The sequence below is a fragment of the Mirounga angustirostris genome, unplaced genomic scaffold, assembly GCF_029215605.1.
Source record: "Mirounga angustirostris isolate CCGP_5_RB_7025 unplaced genomic scaffold, mMirAng1.0.hap1 SCAF_1, whole genome shotgun sequence".
Lineage (NCBI taxonomy): Eukaryota > Metazoa > Chordata > Mammalia > Carnivora > Phocidae > Mirounga > Mirounga angustirostris.
Window position 1 is genome coordinate 18543150 of NW_026991709.1, and position 21097 is coordinate 18564246.

At 40.4% G+C, this 21097-nt stretch overlaps 1 protein-coding gene across 8 annotated transcripts in view; it reads left to right on the forward strand.

Annotated features, from left to right (window-relative positions):
- Positions 1–26: 26 nt before the first annotated feature.
- The window catches only part of APP (amyloid beta precursor protein), a 258489-nt gene continuing 237418 nt past the window's right edge, over positions 27–21097 (forward strand). For all 8 annotated transcript variants that reach the window (XM_064579840.1, XM_064579848.1, XM_045902608.3 and 5 more), the window contains exon 1: positions 27–231. In XM_064579840.1, coding sequence (XP_064435910.1) covers positions 175–231 — 57 coding nt within the window. In that variant the 5' untranslated portion in view covers positions 27–174. The remainder of the gene's footprint in view (positions 232–21097) is intronic.

The following is a 21097-nucleotide window of genomic DNA, read 5'->3' on the forward strand; positions in this document are numbered from 1 at the left end:
TCCGGGCTCAGCCGCCGAGCTCCTGCTCCGTCAGTTTCCTCGGCAGCGGCAGGAGAGAGCGGCCGGAGCGGCGCGAGCGGGGGGCCACCGGAGGCGGCGGCGGCTCCGGCAGAGCAAGGGCGCGGCGGCTCCCACTCGCACAGCAGCGCACTCGGCGCCCCGCGCAGGGTCGCGATGCTGCGCGCTTTGGCACTGCTCCTACTGGCCTCCTGGACGGCTCGGGCGTTGGAGGTGGGTGCCGCGCCTCGGAATTGGGGGCGGGGGGGCGGAATACGGTGGGAACCCGATTCCCCCAAGTCTTTAATCCGAAGAAGCCCGGGCAGTCCAGGGAACCCGTCTTCCCTCCACGTCCCACGCCCCCGCTTGCAGGCGCCCTGCGCATCAGCGCCTCCGGCCCAGCCCTGCCCCGGGGACGCGCGCTCCGGCCGGCGGAGAGGGAGCTGGCGAGGCGTCGGGCTCCCCGGTCCGCGCCGGTTGGGGCCGAGGAGGGGTGGAGGCGATCCTGAGCTAGGACCCTGACTCAGTCCCCTGCCTCGCGGGCGGGGGCCGGGAGAGGCGAGAGACTTCCAGATGGGGGGGCAGGGGACGGAGCACGTGGGGAAAACCGAAAACGCAGCGCCCCTGGATCCTGTCGCTGCCCTTCCTTCTCTGGGGCCCTGGGGAGGAGGGGTCGGAACCTCTCGGGAAGCACCCCCCTTCCCTTTGCCTTTTCCGCCCCGTTTCACCTTCCCTTCTCAACCCCACCCCCCGTTCCCTCCCGGACCTCCTGCTCCTTCCCTTTGGCGGCTGCTCGCTGCGGCCACCTCCGTGCGACCCCATCGGGGTCACGCACCACCTTCCGCAGGCAAACTTTGTACATTTTGCGTCTCCCTTTTGTGTAAGTTGAGAGAGATGGGAGGGGTAGGAGACCCACGGCCACCTCGCACCTTCCCCAAGCCTGGGCGGCCCTAGCGTTCGCTCCGCACCTTTAGCTGCTTCCGGAGGGGGAGAAGGTTCCCGGGAACAAAAGCCGCGACACCCCGCCCTCGCCAGCCCGGGGCGCGGTGGCTGAGCCAGCCGCCTTGGTCTGTGCGCCACCGCGGCTCCCGCCCGACTCCCTTCCCGGCGGTGCGCGTCTGTCCCGGAGGGGGCTGGGGCGCTGCTGGGGCCGCTGTGGCGGAGCCTTGGGGCCCCTCTACAGCCACCCCCCGTCACCTTCGAGGCTTGCAAATTCTGTGCTGGGCTGGAAAGTCCTTGGGGAGAAATAGGCGGACAGTGGGGTGTGCGTCTGGTAAGGGCAGTGGCGGGTGGTGGGGAGGCACGAGCTCTCCCTTCCTGTGCATCAAAGGAGGCGTTTGTCTGATTAAGGCGCGGCCTCTTCCCTGGCAGCGCGGGGCCGTCTGGTTTGGCCCCCCTAGGGGCGCGAGCTGCTGGGGAGGGTGCTCAGGGTCTTTTTTTTTAGGGCGCAGATAAAAGGCTTGAATTGAGTGAAGATTAAGACGGAGAAGATGGCGCCTCTGCAGTGCAGCAAAGAAAAGCGGTGTGGAGGCTGCAGCCTGGTGAAATCCACCCACCGCTAGGTGTATAACAAGTCTTCCCCATTCATCCAACTCTCGAACATTCAGCTAACGCCTGTACAAAACGACTCTTTCTTTTTACCTAAAGATGCTAAGAAGTTGTTTGCGTGACACTTGGGGCAGAAGAGCTTGTGTTTCGCATCCTTTGGGTTTCCATTGGTATCTTCCCATTTGCAGTCTCTCCCAGTTTTTCCAATTTTTTTTCCTCCTTTTCCAAAAAAGCAATTCCCATACCAGTGTTTTTCTGTAATTACACCGAGGCTGTGCAGTTTTTTTAGTCCCTAATTTGCAAGGTCATTGAACTTTTTTCCCTTCTTTTACCTGTAAGCGGCTCAGAAATCACCCTGAAACTGGTTAAGACAGATTGATGCAAGAGGCAAAGCATTTAGTTTTCCATATTTTTAAAAAATGCATTTAATTAAGGGGATTCTTTTATCCTCCAGTTACTTAAATTTATTCCTACAAGTATTTCCTTTATTTTCCTGATTGTCTTCCTACACACCAGGAAATACACAAAGTAATTAAAAGCATATCATAACCTTTATATTTGAAGTTTTTGCAAAAATGTAAATATTTAACTTTTTTGATCACTGCTTTTTTTTTTTTCCCCTGTATAAAAAGAGGCAGCATGTAGGCAAATATGGCTCAGATTTATTTTTTGGCCTGTGTGCATTTCTTTGCTTTCTGCCATTCTTTTGGACATTTTTACTTGTTATTGCCACTTCCTTCAAAGAGTGGAGGTGAAATGCACATTAGTCCATTTTGCAAAGCATTGGTGGAAGGAAGGATAAGCAATTCACTCTAATGAGGTTTGAGGGGGATTAATTCAGCTATGTCTGTGTCCACTAAAAGATGTATTTACGAGTTGAGTGTCTTTTGTAGGGCTTAGAGAATAGGTCCACTGCAGGTGGCTCTAAAAAATGAATAAGGGCAGTGATAATGGGGCCTCCACTTTTGGGGTTATTACCTGAGTTGATGAATTTGCCTGGTGTATTGATAGAGTATGAAATTAAAGGGCTCTAACATTTATATACACTTGCTTCTTTAAATTTGAGTTTACTGTTTTGAGGGGTTTAACCTAAACAGGGGGGTTTAACCTAGAAACATTGATTTGCTTTGATGATGGTGCTAATTCACAGGTTATAGATACCTACTCATACTGACTAGTACTGCCCGAAAAGTAGACATTTGTACGCAGAATCGTGGAGCCCAGATTTGATCGTGATCTCTAAGGAGTCACTGTTTCTTGCTAATCAACGGGAAGTCATGACAACCAACACAGCACAAAAGCTTCTCTCTTGTCACCCTAACCAGCAGAGACGCCTGATGGCACTTGGGAGGCTGTTAGTACCGCAGAGAAGTATTCCAGGTTGAATAATGACCCCTGGTTCTGATTGGGGAAGGCAAAAGGAACTCGCAACTAAATAGATTACAAGGTTAAGTTGGGAATGACTGATTGAAAACAATACAAAAGAAATAATGTGGTCCACTGAATAATGGTTTGAAGGAAAACAGAGAGGTTGTCCTGTGGATAAGGCTTTCTCCTTGTTGCTGGACGCTCCTTATTTTTTTTTTTTTTTTAAGATTTTATTCATTTGAGACAGAGAGAATGAGAGAGAGAGAGCACATGAGATGGGGGAGGGTCAGAGGGAGAAGCAGACTCCCCGCCAAGGAGGGAGCCCGATGTGGGACTCGATTCCGGGACTCCAGGATCATGACCTGAGCCGAAGGCAGTTGCCCAACCAACTGAGCCACCCAGGCGCCCCTCCTTATTTTTATGTTACTGTTTATGGCATACTGGAGACTTCTGTATAGATATTTGTATAAAGATGAAGGTTGTCAGTCATTCCAGAAATAAGCATAGCTATTATATACCTTTCATGTGGTCACTAAATTGTCACTGAAGAAGTGCAATAAAATTCAGTAGAAATGTACATTCCGTTCCTGCAAATTGGATCTGGGTGGGGACATATATTACCTTAAGAGACTTACAAAGCATCTTTAATATAGTCCTCCTTTAATCTCTGCTTAATTATGTCAATTCAAAACGCAAAAATAAACCTTATGAACGTACTTTAAACGTAAAGTTCCAGGTTGGAAGGTTTAATTTGACTGCATTCCCCTGCTCAGAGGAAGTTTGCAGACTAAATAGGAAATAGAAAGTGTTAAAGACCAAGAGGAAAGTACAGATTAAGTGGTTTACTGAGTAAAAGCTGTACAGTGTAGACATCTATATTTAAGGAATAAAGGAACAATGAGATGAGATAATCCTAGAGAATTTCCTGGTAGTCCATTTCCAGCCAGGGTTGTACCCCAGGTCTGGGGAAGGGAGTGTAAGTCTTTGCATTTACAGGATTTACAGACCTCTCCCAACCTTTCCCCTCCCAGACACATAAACACACACACACACGCACACACACCCTGAGGGCATGCGTGGAGCAAATGTGGGGTTTGATTTTCTTAAACTCTCCATCTATTCATTTCGGACAGTTCTACTGATTCTCTTTTTGGGCCAAACCCTGTCCACAGCTCTGAAAATACTGGGACCGTCTTTTCGTTCATGAAGCTTCCAGTCTATTTGGGAAGACAGACAAGAAACAAATCATTATAAGTTTATGTTCATGAACTGTGACAGAAGCTGAAGCTGAGACAGGAAGCGAGGGGCAGGGTACACTCTGAGTTGGGGCTTCAGAATAAGGAGTTGAGGGGGAAGGGGCCGAAAGCAAGATCTAAGGGCTCTGTTACCTGCTACCGTGCCCTCAGTAGGAGCTTGACTGAGGGAGTGAGTACATGAGAAGAAAAGTGATTCACTGGGCCACTGGGAGGAGGGTGGGAAAATAAAATGTTATGTTTTGTTTTTTGCTGGTAGTTTCTATGTCTCTGTGTTCCACTTTATTGTAAAATGGTTTCCTTCTCACAGTGGGCTCCCAGATACAAATGTATGGAATGGGGATTGATGCTAAATACCGCCTCCTGCAAATCTTTGGACACGCTGTCACCCTGTGTCTCAGAGCCAATATACAGAGACACCGTCATGAGGAGGGGCTGGGGGGATCTGGAGGGGTGGCAGGCAGAGGAAGTTCAGGTGAAGGAATAAGCATGCCCCCTGACTGAGTAGCAAGTTTAATCAGAATGTTTATTTCTTAATATGTTATTGTTATTCTTAAAAAAAAATAAAGCCAGCAGTATCTAAGCCCTCAAATTGAATTTGCAAATGAAAACCATAGTGAAGGGGGAAATGTTATGTAACTATTTCTTAAGTGTAATATGGATAGCTTAAGAAATAACCATTTCCGTGAGGACACTAGTATTTTTCTTTGAAAAAAATATTGTTTTTCCCTCTTCAGAGTAATCCTGATTAATAGATAGGCATTACTGGTACCTTTTTAGAAGGAGAAGTCCACCAGAAATAGGGTTGGAATGACTGCTCTAGAAATAAGGTACAGTACTAACACTGATTGTGTTGGTCTAAGTACTTGTAATGTGGAAGTCTTACCAATAGTATAGTTGGTTGACACATAGTTTGTACGTTATGTGCATTATGTACTGTATTCTTACAAGAAAGGAAGCTAGAGAAAAGATATTATTAGGCAAATCATAAGGAAGAGAAAGTACATTTACACTACTGTACTGTATTTGACAGAAAAAGTCTAATAAGTGGACCCACACAGTTCAGACCCTCGTTCAAGGGTCAGCTGTAATTCATTTAAAGAAAAAATCCTCGGACATGTTCATCAATAAATAGTTCTATGAAAATGTGTGATGCTTGATAGATTAGTTGGCTGACTGTTGCAAGTGGGTGGAGACAGAGGACTCAGGTTCACATGTATGAAATTTTAGCAGCAGTAAGGAGCTTACATTTAGTTTGGCTACATTTTTTAAGAAACCTATAGTACAGTATTTAGCTTGAACTTGGCTAGGATTATAGTATTTTATGAAAGAAGGTAGTGCTTGAAATGGGGAAGATGAGAGGTTTTTAAAAACCCGGCTCCTATGGAAAGTAGTGGAATTGTTACCACACTTAAAATATTCATTATGATACCAGTGTGATGTTAGGCAGGCAACATGTGATCTTTTAGATTCTCACATGTTCAGGGAAGGCAGCATCTCACACTGATCAAGATCCTGGACGAGGGCAGGATTGCTTGGGCTTAAATCTTGGCTCTGTCCCTTTTGAGCTGTTGTCTGTGGGCTAGCTCCATACCTCAGTTTTTTTCTTTGTAAAATGGGGATACATTTGTGTGTGTCTGTGTGTATAAATATACATATATAAAATGCTTGGAACAGTATATGAATTAATATATATAATATATTGGCACCTTATAGGCACCGTGTGTTAGTTACTACTGTATGTGATGATGATATAAAATGGATATATTTAAGTCACACATGGTTGAAAGGTAAAAAACAAAAACAAAAATATCATAGAGATATGTGATGTTTTACTTATTGACTACTGCACTTAACTGACCAGCTAAGATTATTGCAGGAAATTGACAGTTCTCTAAAAAACAAATGAATTTGATTTAAATTTAAAAATGACATATTATAGATCAAATTTTTAGACTACATTTTAAAATTTCATTCACTAAATAGATATATTTTATATTTCAACTGGCTTTTTTTTGTAAAACATTAAGATAATTTGTGTTCATTGAAAAATTAAAGCATAAGCAGTTTTTATACAAATGGAAAGACCTATTTTGAATGTATGCATATGGGCAGCTTGCCATATTTGTCTGATATTGAGCAAGTTTGTATACTGGCTTGATTATTAACTGTGCTATTAGTTGATTATCAGCTATGGGCAAAGACCTGTGAACAAGCTAGTTTTAGTTTTTAGCAAAATCTCTTCTAAAAAAACGAATAAACAAGTTTTGCCCATCAAGGCCAAAATGGAAGATTTCAAATGCCAGCAAAAGATTTTTGGTCTTAAAATGGAGGTGTGAAATGATCTTCACCAGAGTACAAGAAAACCAAAAAGCAGACTGCTTGAGAATGCAGCATTTCTAGAAGAAATCGTTCTTAAAATAAAATGAATTATATTATCAGATGATGGCTATCACATCCTTAAAACTTTATAGTGATCTGCTTAATTAAAACATACTCTGAAAAATCAGCATAGTTTGTTTATTATAAAGTAAGAGCTTTTCAATCTCCATTTCAAAAGTAGGCTAAGGATATTTGAGAGTACACAAAATTGGTGTTACTGAGGTTGACGAATGATTAACACATGGAAGAATTCATAAGCAAAGTACCAAGGAATCTGTGTGGGTTTTTGTTAATACCAACTTTGTATTTATCTTTGTCCTACTCAATCAAAAAAAGTGCGTTCAAGTAGGAGAATGTAATTATGTAGCCGTGTTTGGAATAAACATCCTGCTCAGAGTAGATCCAGTGAGAAATGAATGAGATGGCACCCTAATCCTGGTATAGGGTCAATGAGCAGGGCAAGGCATAAGCAAGATAAATATTTCAGAAAAGGGAAAAGAACAATAAGCATGTTTTGTAGATAACCAATTCTAGAATTCTTAAGGTCTTATTACTGATGGATCCCCAAACAGTGTTTGTATCTTTGAATTTCCAGATGGTCTTTCTCTTTACTTTTTCTTTCTGGGTCCAAATGATTTTTAGCTGAGAAATTTGTTGGAGCAAGAAAAGTTGCTCTTTTGGCTGGGGGGGAGGATTAATTTTGTTGATACGACATTGTTCTTGGCCTAATTCTTTTTCTTAGAGAATCTAACAATTTGTCCTGTGCTCTCAGTTTGCTTCCATAAAAACCCACATCGTGTCTTCCTTGAAGAATATTAGGAAGTCATCCAAGATGATAGAGACTGATAAATGACTTTTTTGGCCTTAAAGACTACTTACCGAGAATAAGAGGGGGGGATCTGGTATATCAAGAAAAGTCATCTGTGTTACATGAAGAAATGCATTATTACTCTTGTGTCTTTGTTAAATTTCAAACCTTTAATGATTGTAATATATTTTGACCACGTGGAGAAACTTTGGGAAGAAACACAAGAGATTTATTCCCACCCTTGTGGTATATTTGTGTACCTTGGATCTGACCCCTCACCCCCCAGTGACCACAAACTCCTTTGTTCAATGTTTCCATGTCTGCATGTACTTAATTACTATAAAATTAATGAGGCAATTTAAGTTTTAGTTTTAATCAAAAATAAAGTAGTATTGTCTATTAAGGCTTGATTAAGTCCAAAAAGGAACTTTTTATATCTGCCCTTACTATTGGATGAATTTTCATAAGCATAATTACTGTTTTTATACATAACACTACTCAGTTATTTTATAATGGAATTTATAGGCACACATGATAAAGATAGACAATGTGCTATCTTAACCATATTTATTGATTTTTTTTTTAATCTTTCAGAAAAGAAGTATCCTCATTTACTTTGAAGGATGAACCTTTATTTATTTATTTATTTATTTATTTATTTATTTTTGATTTTTACTTTTTGAGAGAGAGAGAGGGAGCACGCAAGCGGGGAGGGGCATAGGGAGAGGGAAAGAGAATCCTAAGCAGGTTCCACATGCAGCACAGAGCCCGATGCAGCTCAGTCTCACGACCCTGAGATCGTGACCTGAGCAGAAATCAGGAGTTGGACACCTAACCCACTGAGCCACCCAGGCGCCCTGAAGGTTGAACCTTTAAAACTGACACACATTTTTTGAAATCTTAGCAAACTTTTCAGACACTAACATTAAAATGTATCATGAAAATTGATATTTGAGATCAAATCTTTCCCAAACTGATGCTCTTAATTGCTTATTATGGCTTGTTTAAATGAATACAGTTTTGTCAGCGCAGCATATTGATTTGAAAATATAAGCGATGAGTTCTTAAGAAACTCCCGTAGAAACTTGCAAGTATTGCAGATTGATCATTCTAAGAGTAATTTATTCACAGATACTTATATATTAAATTTATTCACCATTTAAAATTAAAGTTTTTATAGAAAAGTTAATAGCTTTTTTTTTTTTTTTTTTACATACACAGAGAGACAGATTCTTAAGGGCACAGCCAGCAAAGGAAAATGCACTTTTTCATTTAACAAATATTTCTGAGTCTCCTGCCCTTAAGGGAGCTTACAGTATAGTGAGGGATAGACAAAATAAATAGCACACAGTAGGGGACTAGGAAAAAATTAAGTTGGGTAAGGGGTATCAGGGAATGCTATGTGGAAGTAGTTGTGGGGTAATCTTTTATGTGACATCAGGAAAGGTCTCTGATCTTGTCACTATACAAATGTAAACTTAGATATTTGGGGGAGAGAACTATATATTCACCATCATGTGGAAGAAAAACTGGGGACAGGGATCTACTTTAGAGTGGCTAAATAATTAAAAACAATGGTCGGGTAGAAAAATTAATACTGATTGTGATCACAGTTTACTATAACTGTTTCTTTTTCTTTTTTAAAGCATATTCCTATTTTTTTAAAGATTTATTTATTTGTCAGAGAGAGAGAGCAGAAGCAGGGGAAGCAGCAGGCAGAGGGAGAAGCAGGCTCCCCACTGAGCAGGGAGCCCCATGTGCAGCTTGATCCCAGGCCCTCGGGATCATGACCTGGGCCAAAGGCAGACGCTTAACCGACTGAGCCACCCAGGCATCCCTACTATACCTGTTTCATCACTACCACTGCATTTAGTATTTACTAAATATTTGATAAATATTTTCAGTGAGTACTCCAGAAATTTTATATTGTGGTGATAAAGAATGTGTTTAATTCTTGACATCTGAATTAACTTGCGTCTAAAAAATTGTGAATGACCCTTCACTACAAGTGTTGAGGGAAAATTAAAGTCTTTTAAATAAGATTTATTTTTTCAGCCTTTTCTGAAACATTTTATTGTGAAAAGGTTTCACAAATGCTGTCAATAACTTAATGTTCAGTCATTTGCAACTCTTTATTTCAGAAATCAGTTGGCCAAGCAAAAAGTATCTCATTCTTGAAATGCTTCGTCAATCCTGAGACTGATTGGGACAGTTTCAATTGAAGGTGGCAAGAAATGATTTTGTTTGAATAAGATTTGTGTATTGGAATTAAATTGAGTGGCCATCAAAATGAAAATTTCATTATCATTGTCTTTCCTCAGTTTGCTGCTTTTTTGCTTTTTTACAGCTAGTATTTACTTTTTACTTTAGTGTGAGCCAGGATTGGAATTGGCCCTTTAAGACAAAAATTGAGTTCTGTTACTTCTATTCTTTAAAAGAATTATACTATTCAAGTTCATGGGCTTGAAGTCAGTGCCACCATATGTTACTAACTTGACAGGCATTGAAAAGCTAATTGAGGTCATTATGATTAGCCTTGTATCTTGCTAGTGTTTTTTCTCAGGCTTATTTTTAATGTTATATGTCAAGTGCTAAATCCTCTTACACCCCAGAGTCCAGAAAATTTAAATCCAGTAACAGTGAACTATATTTTAAAATTCTCCAGGTGTTTTGTGTGGGGGAACGTTCTTGGCTAACTGATGGGATGTTGGAATGTGAAGGCAGCTTACATATTGCTGTTAGCTTGAGGAATGTGAAGGGCTCCACTTGCAAGAGCACATTTGTGACAAAATTGCAGTTTTGAAGTCACAGCATACTTGTTCAGTGAAGTATGAGAGGAGGGAGTCCTCAAAGGGTGGCCACGTGGCTGGAAGGCCTGAACAGTAGGAGCGAGGCTGCTGGATAGAGATGTTCTTAAGACAGTGCAAGTCCCAGGAACTAGGAACTGAGTAATTTATCAGCATGGACATTCGAGATAGCTGGGACAAAGATAATGAATATTGGGGGGCAGGGAGGACATACCTCAATGAGCAAGATAGGAAGCGCTTTGTTTCCAGCCAATTTCTTTCCTTGTCTGTATTTGCAGTTTGAATATTGCACATCACTTTGTGAGCTGGACTCAAAGATTAAATTTTTATCACAGTGACTTTTATCGTGAAATTTTTGTCATGTTGTAAGGGCACCGATGGGAAGTATTCAGTTTTTTGGGAGTATTTCTTAACGTGTATGTGTTTTTAGTTGTATTTATTGATTTTATAAATAGCTGATTAGGAGATTAGAAAGAAATTTTAGCATAATTTTCCCCCCCGGAGGAAAAAAAAAAAAAGACATTGGTTAAAATATTATTCTACGGGCTTATTACCGTTGTTAAATTATTGATGCTTTTTAGAAAATCTGACACATAACCTCATTGCTTGCTTGCTCATTCATCTCAGAAGTGGAGCACTGAACACAAACCCAAGCCTATTGATTGATTCTTCTAGCAGATGAGGGGAAGGTTTAATGCGGGATGTTTAATTGGATATTTGAATTAAGTGTTCATGTGTTTTGTCCCTATTCCAAATTTTCTCAGGGCGTTTGTAATTGAGTTCTGTGACACTGATACCAGTTTGGAGTTACGCGTTTTTATTATCATCAATTTATTGTACTGCACTTTCCTCCCCTTTTCTCTTGAAAGTTTGAAAACATCATTCATTTTACGGGCATGTATTGGATGCCTTCTGTGTTTCAGTGGTGACAGGAGCACTGTAATCTTTGTGGGGCTGTGAGTAAACAAAGAAGTAACTGAGCTTGTGCCTTGAAGGATTTTGCAGCCTGGTAGGGGAAGAAAGAGATGCAGAAGGAATTAGGCCCCGTATGCTGAACGCTCCCGCAGAGGAACGTACAAAGTCTTCATAGCAGAGGCAGGCAGTATTTAAACTGGGATTCAAAGATGAGCGGGGGTTAACTCTGGGGCGTGGTAAGGATTTCCAGACAGAAGGAATAGTGAAGGTGTAGAGGTTTAAAAGAGGAAGCCTTAGGAATGTGGGTGGGAAAGATGGTGTGGGGATGGTAGGAGATTAACAGCTTTAGATGCTTTGATGAGTTCGAACTTCATTTTCTTGGCAATGGGGGTATTTTTAGATGTTCCTAAAATGGGGAAAGCCATTGATGATGGTGGTTCAGTTACGTTTAGGAGCCTTTGCTGAAGTCCTTATCAGTATCTGCTTCATCCCATTAGCCAGGTGGTAGCACCTAACTGCAAGGGAGGCTGGTACATGTAATGTATTAGCTGGAATATCGCCACCAGGAATACATGCTAGATTCTTCTCTTATGGAACAAGGAGGGGAGAGGATATTGGGTGGAAAACAGCTGCCATTCTGGAATGTGCAGGGAATACAGTACAAGGGATGTAGAGGAAAATGGGTAGATTAATAAACATTCTGAATCAAACCAAAGGGAAGATTCTCCATGAGCAATTAGAGTAGGTTTTTGGGATTTGCCCACTTCTTATCTGTTGGCTAACCACACAGGAAGCACATCTTTAAGAATGGAGGAGGAGATGGGGAATGCTTTTTTATTTTTATGGCAGGAACATCCAAGGGCTGAGACTTCCCTGTGGCCATTTGTACCCAAGATGGTTTAGACTTGTGTTCCTGGGAAACCCTTCCGATCAGGGTGATGGAAAAACGGAGAATTCCAGTGGCTCTTTGGAAAGTCATGGCAGGGCACTTGAGCAGGGCGTGCTCAAGTCAGTTTACTCTCCCTGTTGGTAAACTATCTTTCATTTGATCTAGAGACTTCCCTAAAGCAACCCTGTGGCGCTTGTTCTTTGAAAGGAAGAGCAGATAAAACAAGCTTTGAGGTTTTTAGAAAAGAGCATGATACAGAGAACCTCTTTTGAGCTAGATTTGTCTACCATGTTCAGCTTTTTTTCACAGCTACAAGCCTTTCAGATATGTTCATAAACAACTGTGTTATTAAAACAGAATGGAACAATCTGTGGAAAAGAGAAAAATAAACCTTAATATATTTACATGAGTAAAAATGGAACTACCATTTTAAAATTTGTCTTAATTCCTTATCTGTTTTTTTATTCAGGTTTTTTATTTTTATTTTATTTTATTATTTTTATTAACTTTTAGAGTTAAAAGTGGCCAAATGGAGACACTTATCAGAAAGTATGTAATGAAATAAAGATGTGGGAAAACCCTAGAGTCCTGAGCAGAGTAGATATAATTGTTCACATTAGTGAGTGTTTGAGGTTTTATAGTAGGTATTTAAGAGCACTCAAAGATGTATTTAATATATGTCCTAAGACAGGGCGCCTGGGTGGCTCAGTCGTTAAGCGTCTGCCTTCTGCTCAGGTCATGGTCCCAGGGTCCTGGGATCCAGCCCGGCATCGGGCTCCCTGCTCAGCGGGAAGCCTGCTTCTCCCTCTCCCACTCCCCCTGCTTGTGTTCCCTCTCTCGCTGTGTCTCTCTCTCTGTCAAATAAATAAATAAAATCTTTAAAATATATATATGTCCTAAGAGTTTTATATATGGTACATGGTTCTATCTTAAGGAAACGTCTAAAATACCAGGGTTCCTCTACAACTACTCTTGGTTTTATTTCCTGCATTCTTTCTTTTTGAACCCTTGATTGTCTTTTTTTTTTTTAAGATTTTATTTATTTGACAGAGAAAGACACAGCGAGAGAGGGAACACAAGCAGGGGGAGTGGGAGAGGGAGAAGCAGGCTTCTCGCAGAGCAGGGAGCCCGATGCAGGGCTCGATCCCAGGACCCCAGGACCATGACCTGAGCTGAAGGCAGACGCTTAATGACTGAGCCACCCAGGCGCCCCCTTGATTGTCTTTAAGAGTAGTCAAAAGCATCATTCAAGACTGGTCATCTTAAATCTGGACATTGATTTTGTTTTTATTTTGAAGTATCTATCAAGGAAATATTTTATCTTCTCAGCTCTAGAGACTGTATTCAGAAAAACAGACAATAATTTGTTATGTGTCCAGAATAGTCATTGATTGATAATGAGACTCAGAAAGAGTAGCCTTTGTGTGTTTGAATGGATATTTCTCTAATGGTCATATTTTGAAATTGATACTTTTTCTTTCCCCCTAAAAACAGGTGGTAATTATATAAGTTTGAAAATTTTTTTAAATTATGGTAGGGTGGATAGAAATTGAAAATATGAGAAAATCATGATCTTTAATTCCAGCATAATTTTATAATGGTCATAAATAGATGGTAGAATTTGAAAAAGTAATTTCACCAAAGGACATGCATTTTATGCTGGATTCTGTTCTGTTTTTATATAGTTGAAAATACTTGACATAGTAACTGGCCATACTTTAAGCCCAGTCTGAAATGGGTTTGCCTTTAGTTGGCTCTGGACTATAGTTAGGGACTATTGCTAGTTTTATTGACTTTAAATAGTTGGTAGTTTATTTGCAGGCAGTGAGACATATGCCTTTGTTTAAGAACACCTCACTGAAGAAGTGGGCAGTCCAAGAATATGTTCTGAGAAGAACACTTGAGTTTTCTTTCTTTTTTTTTAAGATTTTATTTATTTATTTGACAGAGAGAGACACAGCGAGAGAGGGAACACAAGCAGGGGGAGTGGGAGAGGGAGAATCAGGCTTCCCACAGAGCAGGGAGCCCGATGCGGGGCTCGATCCCAGGACCCTGGGATCATGACCTGAGCCGAAGGCAGACGCTTAATGACTGAGCCCCCCAGGCGCCCCAACACTTGAGTTTTCTTGATTGAGATTCTTAATTTACCTGAATCGTATAAATATTTTACTAAGTTTGTTCATAGCCTGTTGTATCTCTAAGTAAATAAGCTCTCTAGAAATGACTCTACTCTGATCATTTAAAATACATTAAATAAATTGATACAGATCACAAAAATTAATGGGAAAATTTCTGGTTGGATAACAATAAAATGTAGTTCTTCTGTGCAAGTTCATTTTAGTTGCTCCTATAAATGCAGGTGTAAGTTTTAAAAAAAGATTGTGATCATCTTTATGAAGTAGACTGAATCATCACTTTATATATTTAATTCAGAGGAAACGGCAAAAACAGGTTATAAGTGCCTGTGGAAACAGTAAGCCCCAAGTCTTAATGGTGAAGAAGCAGGGAGTGGTAATGTTCCATTCTGATGCTCTCCTGGTGTCATTTCATCTCACAGTTCCCCTGGCCTTCACTTAATGCTCAAGGCTAACTCTACAGCAGAGCTGTAGTTCAAAATTTCCTAGTAGCCACATAAGAGAGTAAAAGAAACAGGTGATACTAGTTTTAGTATGTTTCACGGAACCCAAAAAATCCAAAATATTATTTCAACATATGGTCGGTATAAAAATTATTAATGAAATATATTACTTTTTTTTTCACTTAATATCTTCAGAATTTAATCCATAGAGCATATTTTAGCTCAGACCTGCCACATTTGAAGTACTCAGTAGTCCCATGTGGCTAGTGGCTACCGTATTGGACAGTGCAGCCATGTTAGAAGGGCCCGCTCAACCTGCTGCTGTCCGGAAAAAGAATCAGGTTTGGGAGCAGGTAGTATCGAGAAGCGCTTTCTAAGTTCCCTCATTTTACAGATGAAGAAACTGGAGTCTAGAAACCTTGGGTTGCTCGGTATCGAAGCCCAATCCCTGTCCTCTGACTTTTGGTCTCTTTGTTCATCACCCTGATTCTTCCTTTTTCTGTTCCATGTTGCTGTGACTACTTCAGTATGTGTCCCAAATGTTAGGTGGTTGCTACCAGTTAAATATTGAGCCAGGAGCCTTAAAATCTTGCCCACTCAAGAAGGTTTGCTCCAATCTGGATAAAACTCTGTTTTGGGGCAGGGTAAATAAAATTACCAGGTACATCTAGAAGCTTTTTTGGTGTCGCGCTGTTGGACTAGGAATTGGGGGGATCCTTTCGGATTCAGGGCATGTGACTCTGAACACTGATTGAAATGTCAGCTGCCCACTGAAGGGAAAGATCGACAAGGCATTATTATAAATGTTTTGTTGTGTATATGATGTCTGTTCCTGGAAACAATGGGGTTAAGCCTTCCTTTTTCTTTTATTCTTGGGAAGGCTGCCCGTGTGTGTCCACAGTTCTTACCCAATTATACTTAAAAGTGTGCTATTTCTTGACAACTTAAGCCCAGCGCACTCCTGGCCTGTTATTTTCATAATGTAATAAACGTGGAAAGCTTTCTGCGTGGCAGGGTGGGTTGGCGAAGGCAGGAGATGGGTGTGCTCCTGGGATCATTGCTGTGAAGTACTTGTTTTACAATACGAAAATGCATGATGGGTGAACTCTGAGAGTTAGAGGTTATTTTTCTAAAATATTCATCAGCCTGGATGTTGTAGATTGTGGAAGAGTGCTTTGAAAAAAGTTTTAAGTTTATTCATGTGACTTAGGTTTAGTGATTTTCGGTGAAGTGTTAAACTTAACCAGGTTCTGTTTGAACCTTAGGACTTCTCATCCGTGGCTCACCTTTACCCAGGAAGGCATTATTGATCTTTAAGTTAAGCAGGCACTGTATTTTCTTCACATTGAATTTGCAAATGCTGTTGTATGGGACAATACTGAGAAGACTCACGCCTTGCAGGAATGACTTAAAAGTACAGAGATTCCTGTGGCAATTGTCTTTAAACTTAAAATATTCACATACTTTTTAGCAATTTTTCCTACATTTGCATAGTAAATATAACCAAGAGAAACAGAAGTTTAGAGCTTGTTAATGTTTGAGGGAGTCTTTTTTTTATTATTATGTTTTAGTTAGAGTTTTTAAGTAGAAAAGTATTACAAGTACATTGTAGGTAACTTAGAGAAAACAGGGAAGCATGCATAATCCTACCATGCACAAATGTCTGTTTTATGTCATTTTTTTAAAGCATTTTTGAGATCACACTGTTAAGGTCCATCTTATATCCTGCATTTTATTCCATAACATTAAATCTTAGGTTATTACGGGACACCTGGGTGGCTCAGTTGGTTAACCATCTGCTTTCGGCTCAGGTCATGATCCCAGGGTCCTGGGATCCAGTCCCACATTGAGCTCTTTACTCCGCGGGGAGCCTGCTTCTCCCCCTGCCTCTGCCTCTCCCCCTGCTTGTTCTCTCTCTCAAATAAATAAAATGTTAAAAAAATAAATAAATCTTAGGCTATTATAAGCTTTTTGTAAATACAGTGTCTAATGGGTGTATGAATCTGTTTAGGGCAACCTGAGCTCTGAAATTGGGGGATGTATGCCTTTTAATTTGGCATTTCCAACCCAAATTTAGGTTGGAAGTAGTGATATAGGGAAGAATCATGTGCCAAATACCTGTTACTATTTTAAGGGTATATCGAATGATAAAAATTGCTGCCCTCGAGCAGTGTTCAATATGGTGGTCCTTCAACTATAATGTAGTACTTAAAGAAAATGAGATGAACAGAAACCATTAGAGGTTAACAAGGAAATAAGGAAAACCTGACCTAGTGATTCCATCAAGCAATCCTCTTATTTAATAATTCCATGATCACTTGTGTAAGAAGAAGTTTGACTCTAAGAAGTTGTGAGACCTGACATGCAGACATAGCCAGGGTCTCCAATGTAGACATCACTGAAATTGTGATTTCACTTTACCGGAGCCATCCAGTGGGAGCATTAATTTTGTTATATGATTACACAGATGTAAATAAAGCCCACCCTCCTTTCCATTTCCCTGCTCTTAAAGTCTATCCTGATCTTATGTGGCTAAAAAATGTCAGAAACATTTATAAAGTTCACAAAGGTAAGAATATTTAGCCACAAAAAAGGAACTTTAAATTTAGTAATGTGTGATGAGATGCCTCCTCCACAGAACCTTTTGTAAGATTATGGAGCCCATTTAGCCAGACCCATATAATCTTTGATTATTAACTGTTGTTTACATGGTCAGTAAACAGTTTTATATTTCATATTATAGGTTTGTGGAGCAGAGAGTATGTTGTTTATTTATTGTTTACTTATTTTAAATAAATACAATACTGCATATATATAGTGAATAAATGCCACCCTCAGAAGCCTAAACCTTTTTCTTAGTCTTGTCATATCTCCACAATCTATTGCTCTTTGTTAAAATGGAAAATAACCTCTCAGAACTAACTGTTTCTTTGGGGCTTTCACTTTTTTTTTTTAAGTAAAGCTTCCCTTACCCTCCCCCCATCCCATGTAAAAATATTTACATCAAATAAAATTTATATGGCTTTTTTCCGGTTGATCTGTCTCTTGTTAGTTTAATCTGCATGGCCCCAGTTATTGAACCTAAGAGAGTAGAGGAAAAACTTTTTTCCTGTCCTTTAAGTATTCAAGCTGGAAGGAGCAATAAATGGAAAGACTGTGAGGTGGGACCATGCTGGGGCATGCTGTCTGAGGAAGTATGTGAACTGTTACAAATGTCCCACCAATTCTGTATACATAATTTATCAATAGCAGTTCACATTGATGAATCATTTGTAAAAACTAACAGTAAGTGTCTTCCATACTGAATTTACTCAGTCTTGGAGAAGAATGTATGTTTCAGTCAAAGGAATTTATGGAATACATTCTGTATTCTAAACATTTAAAAGAGCTCTTACAGTACATAATAATTCATCTTTGCCTCTGTATCTTTAAATACAGAGGACAAGGAAAAATACTGTCTTACAGTTATTTTAGGTTTGTTGTGTGGGGTTGTGTTTTGGTTTTTTTTTGGTCCCAACTAAAAGAACTTGCATTAGAAACTCGGTGGTCAATCATGTCATATTGCTGGGATTTATAAGTTCTGAGATAAACACCTCTATTTTTAGCATATGTAAAAATAGATGCTTCCTTGGCTTTTGCTAGAATAACAAGAATAATGAGAAGAAGAAACTTAATATAGCTCTTTCTATGACCCAGACACTGTTGGAAATGCTTTTCCTGTCATCCTCAATAGCATCCTGGGAAGTATCTACTTTTATCCCCACTTCATATATCAAACTGGTAAAGTATGAGCTGGGAAGAAGCTCACAAACCATGTTCGAACTTTGCCTTCACTGTCTGTCCTCTTAACCACTTAGGTCTCTTGCCTATAACAAAGTGGAATGAGGGTGGAGTTTGACCTGTGCTTCCTCTTGGACAAGGCAGCTAGCTCCTCGAGGAAGCAAGCTATTACAAGGTCTGACCTGTTACGCCTTCAGTCCTGTTGCTCCCCTCCCTCCATCCCCACCTCTGTGAACTTCTGAGCCCTGATGTCTCCACATGGTGTCTTCCCCTTCTTCTGCAGCCACTCCTTCCCTCCCAATCTTATTCCATCCCTTTATCTCACCCCAAAGAGAAGAATCCAGACTATAGATGTTGGAGGCATTTAGACCTTGCACCTGAGTCCACAACTCCGTCAATTATTAAATAGAGCTATGACCACAGGGAAATGACTTAATTTCCCTAAACCTAAATTTCCATATCTACAGAGTATCTCTAAATAGGTTGGTCAGGAGAAAAATTGAATTAACACGGAGGTAGGAAGTCCAGGGCCTGGCCAGTAGTAGGCTCTGAAATGAATAATGGCTCTGATTCTTACTGCAAGCCTCTTTGTAGCGTCTCTTCTTTGACCCTTCAGAACTGTCCGTGCTGTTCAAGTCAGCTACACTTGACTCCGATGAATGCAAAGGCTGGGGAAGAGGTCCGGTTTCGGGTGGTACTGCTCTGCTTAGCTTCACGTTTTCAGGGCTCTTAAATAGCTGGGAGACCAGAGCATCTCAACATTCCCTTGACAACATTTTTGACATCTGAAAACAGGAATGACTTCTTTAAAATTCGGCATAATCTTTGTGGTCAAGTTGCTAGAGTTTGAAATGTCTGTGAACCCAGAAGAAAAGCCCCTCGGGAAGGAATCTAAAGAATGCTCTCCCGGGATGGGGCTCTCCTGCCTGTCCCCTTTCCTGCCCCTCCTAGTTCTGCCCCTCCTTGGCATTTTCCGCAGTGACCCTGCACAAGCCACAGCCTTAGCTGCTTAGACCAGCTGGAGACAGCCCCAGCATTCCTTACCGCTATCTTTCAAAGATCTCCGCAAACCCCTTTGAAAACAAAAGGGATTGTTTACCACACGTCACAGGGGACGGGAAAGGAGATAATTGAGAGATCTACCTGAAGGGACCTATTGGTTTCTAGCACCTGCAGAAGAAATGGTAGGATAGGCAGACCTTCTATCTCCTGGACCTGCTCATGTGTGGCATTTACTTTGTATTAAGCATGTGCATTTCTCTTCACATTTTATCAGTGCATTTCTGTACTCCTGTCACGCGGACATTAGATTCAGGAGAAGAATCGCGGTGGATCTTTAGTGGTTTCAGGTGACTCGTAAATTTCATTAATTCACAAAATGTGAGTTGAATGTAGCAGTATGTGATTTGGTTTGGAGAGGTTGTATTTTAGGGTGGGGTCTTATCCTGGATGGGGGAGGGATGGGATTTTTCAAGACAAACCCAAGAGACTGCTGGGGTTTTTGATGTTTTGATTCTAGAAGGATATACTCCCCTCCCCCCTCAACCCCCAATCTTCCTTCTGACCTGGAATGTGTAAGGCCCTATCAGGTGTTAGTGTTTGAGATCCTGTTACACCCACATCCTGTAGCTGCATCCAAGTGCTTTGAGGCCTACTTAATATGGATTAATGTAACAGTTGCTCTGTGAAACAGATGCTCTCGGCTGCTTATTTCTAATAAATTAATCAAGCCGTATAAAAGATGTTCTTCCCCTTTAAGAAGTCACATCTGCCTATGAAACTGTAGACCGGTAAAGTAAAACTGAAATGCTTCTGACTAAAATTAGTGTATTATGTTTAAAACCCTTTGCCTGAAACTGGTTATGACATGCTCCTTTATTAAATTTCTAGTCAAGTGCTTATTCATAAAAATAAGGCTTATATAAATGATAACGTTCAAATGTTACACTAGACTGTTTTGGCAGTTTGACCTTTCACAGTCGCCAAATAAATATATCTTTTTTTACACTGAGTAGAGAATTATTTAACATTTGTGTGCTAGAAATATGTCTAGTGAATTTAGAGCCTGAATGCAACCGATGAGACTCTAGGTGGAACCATGAACATATACGGATGTAAAAGAGAAGACCAAGGTATCCTTTGTGAGGGAGGCAGTTGTATAGGGAGGGAAGTTTATAACAGGCACTTAAGAAAATTAACACAATTATTGAAAATGTCCTATGGGAAAATCATGAGGTAAGAGGAGCCAGAAAAAAATCTAAAGAAAAATGTAAAAGGACAGAAATTAAACCTGCATAGCACAGGCAAAGACAAATCAGGGGGACAAAATGGAATTGCAGAAATCAACTTGTATGAATAGTACATTCATATGTAATTAGTATGGCATATGAAACTGGTGCAGGATAAAGGTGGTTTTCCACATCAGAGGGATAAAGGATAGATTATTCATTAAGTGGTATTGGGATATCTGTCCATAAAAAGAAGCTGGGTGATTATAATATTTAGAGATTCTGTAACAAAGGGCAAATTTCTTTATTCCACACATTGCTCTTACAAATCAATTAGAAATACTAAATATGAGTATCTTAAGAGAAAAATGAGTGAAACACTTTAAAAACTATTATGAAAAAGATTAAAACATATACAAAAGAGAATAGTATGATGAATCCCCAGATACCTGTCACCCACCCTCAGAAATCATGAGCTTATTTCTAACCTTATTATCTATTATTGTCTTGTTTTAGCCAAACGACTCCCTCGCTTCTCCTTTTC